Source organism: Mesitornis unicolor, unplaced genomic scaffold (genome assembly GCF_000695765.1).
Source record: "Mesitornis unicolor isolate BGI_N332 unplaced genomic scaffold, ASM69576v1 scaffold30116, whole genome shotgun sequence".
Classification (NCBI taxonomy): domain Eukaryota; kingdom Metazoa; phylum Chordata; class Aves; order Mesitornithiformes; family Mesitornithidae; genus Mesitornis; species Mesitornis unicolor.
The window spans coordinates 1-3,611 of NW_010190784.1; the positions used below are offsets into that span (position 1 = coordinate 1).

At 57.8% G+C, this 3,611-nt stretch overlaps 1 protein-coding gene across 1 annotated transcript in view; it reads left to right on the forward strand.

Moving 5' to 3' along the window:
* Nucleotides 1-2,612: 2,612 nt before the first annotated feature.
* Nucleotides 2,613-3,611, forward strand: part of SLC19A1 (solute carrier family 19 (folate transporter), member 1) — a 2,794-nt gene continuing 1,795 nt past the window's right edge. Inside the window, exons 1-2 of the mRNA XM_010186528.1 lie at nt 2,613-2,795; nt 3,531-3,610. Of these exons, the coding sequence (XP_010184830.1) occupies nt 2,613-2,795; nt 3,531-3,610 (263 nt within the window). The remainder of the gene's footprint in view (nt 2,796-3,530; nt 3,611) is intronic.

A 3,611-nucleotide genomic window follows, 5' to 3' on the forward strand; every position in this document is an offset into this window, starting at 1 on the left:
ATGCCGGCGATATGGGGTGTCCCTGGGGTACCTGGGGTGCCGAGGATGTGGGTGCCCCCGGGTGCTCGGGATACTGGAGATGTGGGGTGCCTGCAGGGTCCACAGGTCACCCTGTCTCAGGGTGAGAGCTGGTGCCGCTCACCCTCTCCCGGGCCCCCAGCACCTTCCTCTAACACGTGCATCCAAACCACCCCCCAGCACCTGAAGGAGCCACCCATCCCTTGGGTGCTGGGGGAGGAAGGTAGATAGATGTCTGCATGGTGTGTGAAGGTGTATTTTGTGGAGCTTCCCCTATCCTGTTTTGGGAAAGGTGCCCCAGGGACTTGCCCGCTTGGCAGCTCTCCCAAAAATGCGTTGTGCTTAGGCGATGTCACTTCTGTGTCGCCGACATGCAGCTGCAGGGAGAGTATTTCCTCCCCAGGGACTGTTCCTTCCAGACCATGGTGGCCATGGCTCCTCAGGGCTCCTGTGTCTGAGCTCAGCCACCTGCATCGCCTGTGGCCCCAGGTTGACAACCGCATGGCTTGACAGTGATCCCTTGTCACGGTCACACCATGATAACCCGGTGATAACCAGGTTCATGGGGTGATAACTGCTCGTGCTCTGCTCTCTCGCCTCTGCCTGGCTTGCTCCGGGGCAGAGGGATGACAGCACCGAGCTGGGAGCATCCCTTGGGATTTGCACTTGCTCACCTCGAGCAGTGGCAGCTCTGTGGATGGTGTGGAGAGGTGGAGCTGGGTCTGGCCAGGTGGGTTTGAGGCTAGAGTCCCTGCATGTTTGGGGACACAAGTTGCAGGAGTTAGGAGTTGGAGCTCCCAGGGACGGTGGCACTGGGACAGCAGCATGGAACTGTATCCCAGCTTTAGTGTGGATATCCTTTGTGCCAGAGATGAACATGTGTATCCATCTTGGATATGGATTCTGGAAACAGGAGGCATTTGCTTCCCAAATGGGTTTGACGCAGAGGGTAGAAAACAGCCCCTCGGTGTCCTAGAGCGCGTAGCAGGAGCTGCCCCACAGCGAGCGGCTGCTGGAGGTGACGATCACTCCCGTGGAGAATGAGTGGGCGATGGGGCATAGTCCAGGCAGTTGTATCTGGCAGGAGTCTCAGACATGGTGCTAGGGTAGGTGTTTGGGGGGGGGTTTAGCCCCTGCTCCTTGCTTCTTGCCCCTTGCCCATCCCAGCACAGCAGAGGGGCTGCGGTGCTCCATCTGGCGCCCAAGCCAGCACCGGTTCTGGGCAATCTGGCTGGCCGTCAGTGAGCCCTGGATCCCTACCCTGCTCCCCAGGGACTTATTGAAGAGACAGGGGCTGTTTGCCCAGGCGTGAGCTCCAGGACGCACACATTTTGGCAATGCTTAGGCACCGGTGCTGCAATCCTATGAGAATGCTGCTGGACCGGTGAGTCCTTGACAGGTGGAATGGGCACCCCACTTCCTGCTGCTGGTTTTGGTTTCGGTCACGACTGACTTTCCCATGCTAGCACCTGCGCCAGCTTGTTTCCCTGTTAGCCTCATGTGTTATCCTGCGGTGGGAGGAGTGCTATTCAGAGGTGAGCCCCCCTAGTCTTGCTGCACAGGGTGGCAGCAGGGAGGCACAGACTGGGACCATGGACTTACTTTTTAATGACCATGATTAGTCCTTCCACAATTAGCAGGGTAATCGGGTTTCTAGACCTTGCTCCTGTGACGTGGATTGGCACACATGGATTTTTATGGCTCAAAAAGCGCTGCTGGTGACTTGTGGGACTAGGGAGCACTGGGAGGACGCCCAGGCCAGGCCTTCTCCCTTCCCTGCTTTCATCCCATGACCACTAATCAGACCTCGCTAATGCTGCCAACTTTCTTTCAGCCAAACCTCAGGATTTAAGCATTTAATCCCCCTCTGGACTGTGAACCTCATGGCATTTTGCATTCTTCCTAGGCCGGGCAATGCCACCCAAGCATCACGTCCTGCTGGGGGAGAGCCGAGGGGCAACCGCTTGCCCATGGCTTGGCAAAAGTCCCAGCAGCTGCCCAGCTAATGTATAACACGAGCAGCCCTGCACTTGGTGTGCACATTAACTTGCTTTCACAAGCAGCGTGATCCCCGCAGGCGCTGCCTTCTGCCTCCGGAGCATCCTCAGCGCAGGGTGTCTGCATCTCTCTGCCTCTGGGTCTGCAGCAGAGTAACTTGGCTCAGAGGGAAGTGTCACTTCAGGGAAGGGGTAAAACCCCACTGATTCTTAAAAGGGAGAAGGAGGTGGTGATGGGAGCCTGCTGCAGAGCTGGGTGCTTCATGTATCCAGGCTTTTTTATATGGGATTTACAAATGTCACCCGAAATGCCCTCCCTTTCCCGCCCCCAGCTTTCGCACAGTGAGACGTGCGGCTGCTTTTCCTCTTGCAAGAACATCTCCTGGGGAGAAGGTAGCAGTATTTATTTGCCTTGCAATTATGGAGGAATTTGAGCCTGTGCCAAATGCTGCTTTCTCCCCAGAAACTGCAGCGACGTGGCTTTTGATGCATTGGAGAGCGCCTGCAGCCAGAGAGGGGCTGCCTGGCCCGGCAAAGCCTGTCTAGCTGATGGTCCCTGGGATAATGCTGCCGTCCTGCTGCAGAACCAGCACAGCCATGCCCAAGAAGGATGATGATGCCAAAAGCCCAGCATCAGAGACAGTGCCAGACCAGCACTGGAAGCTACAAGTTTTCTACCTCTGCTTCTACGGCTTCATGACGCAGATCCGGCCCGGGGAGAGCTTCATCACCCCCTATCTCCTGGGGGCTGACAAGGACAAGAACTTCACGCAGGCAGAGGTAAGCCACAGGCAGCCTGTCTCCCACCTTGGTGTCCCCCTTTACAGACACAGTCACCACCCTGGGGCTGGCCAGAGCATCCTCCTGTGGTCCTGGGGCGTGGAGTGGTGCAGACATGCCACATCCCAGGAAAAGTGGCATGTGGTGATGGGTGATGGTGCTTTTTTTGGGAGGGAGAAGGTGTCACCATGTCCCTGTCTCACTGGGCTGCAAGGTCAGCCTGTCCCTAAGTCCCAGGCTCAATTTTTCCTGGCATAAGGCCTTGGGCCCAAGCTGGCAACTAGTTTTGCAGGGCAATGCCTGACTTCTGCCCACCTGGGCAGCCAGCAGGAAGGCAGGGGAGTGGTGGGCTGAGAGAAGCCCCGTCTCATTCCACTGGGGAAACCGTCCCATGCTGGCTTGGGGCACAGTGCAGGGCACAGTGCTGGGCACTGCTGGATTGCTGGCAACGATGGGGTTAGACAAGGAGGGGCTGCATGTCATTATCCCCCAGCCTTGATGCTGGTCTTGGTCCCAGCAGGCTGCTGCATCCATGGGAACACTGCGTTCCTGGCACGGGAAGGGGCTGAGGCTCAGCCAGGCTCCCCGCCAAGCACACCATGGGCCACATTCCTCCTCGAGGAGGTGCCACGATGAGGGTCAGTGGCTGGTGCCCACCCAAACTGTGCTCCTCCAGGTCAGGGGCTTCCACCAGGGACATGTCCCATGCTCAGCCTCTCCTTGTCCACATGGCAGGTAACCAATGTGATCACGCCGGTGCTGAGCTACTCCTACATGGCCGTGCTGGTGCCCATCTTCCCGCTGGCGGGACCACCT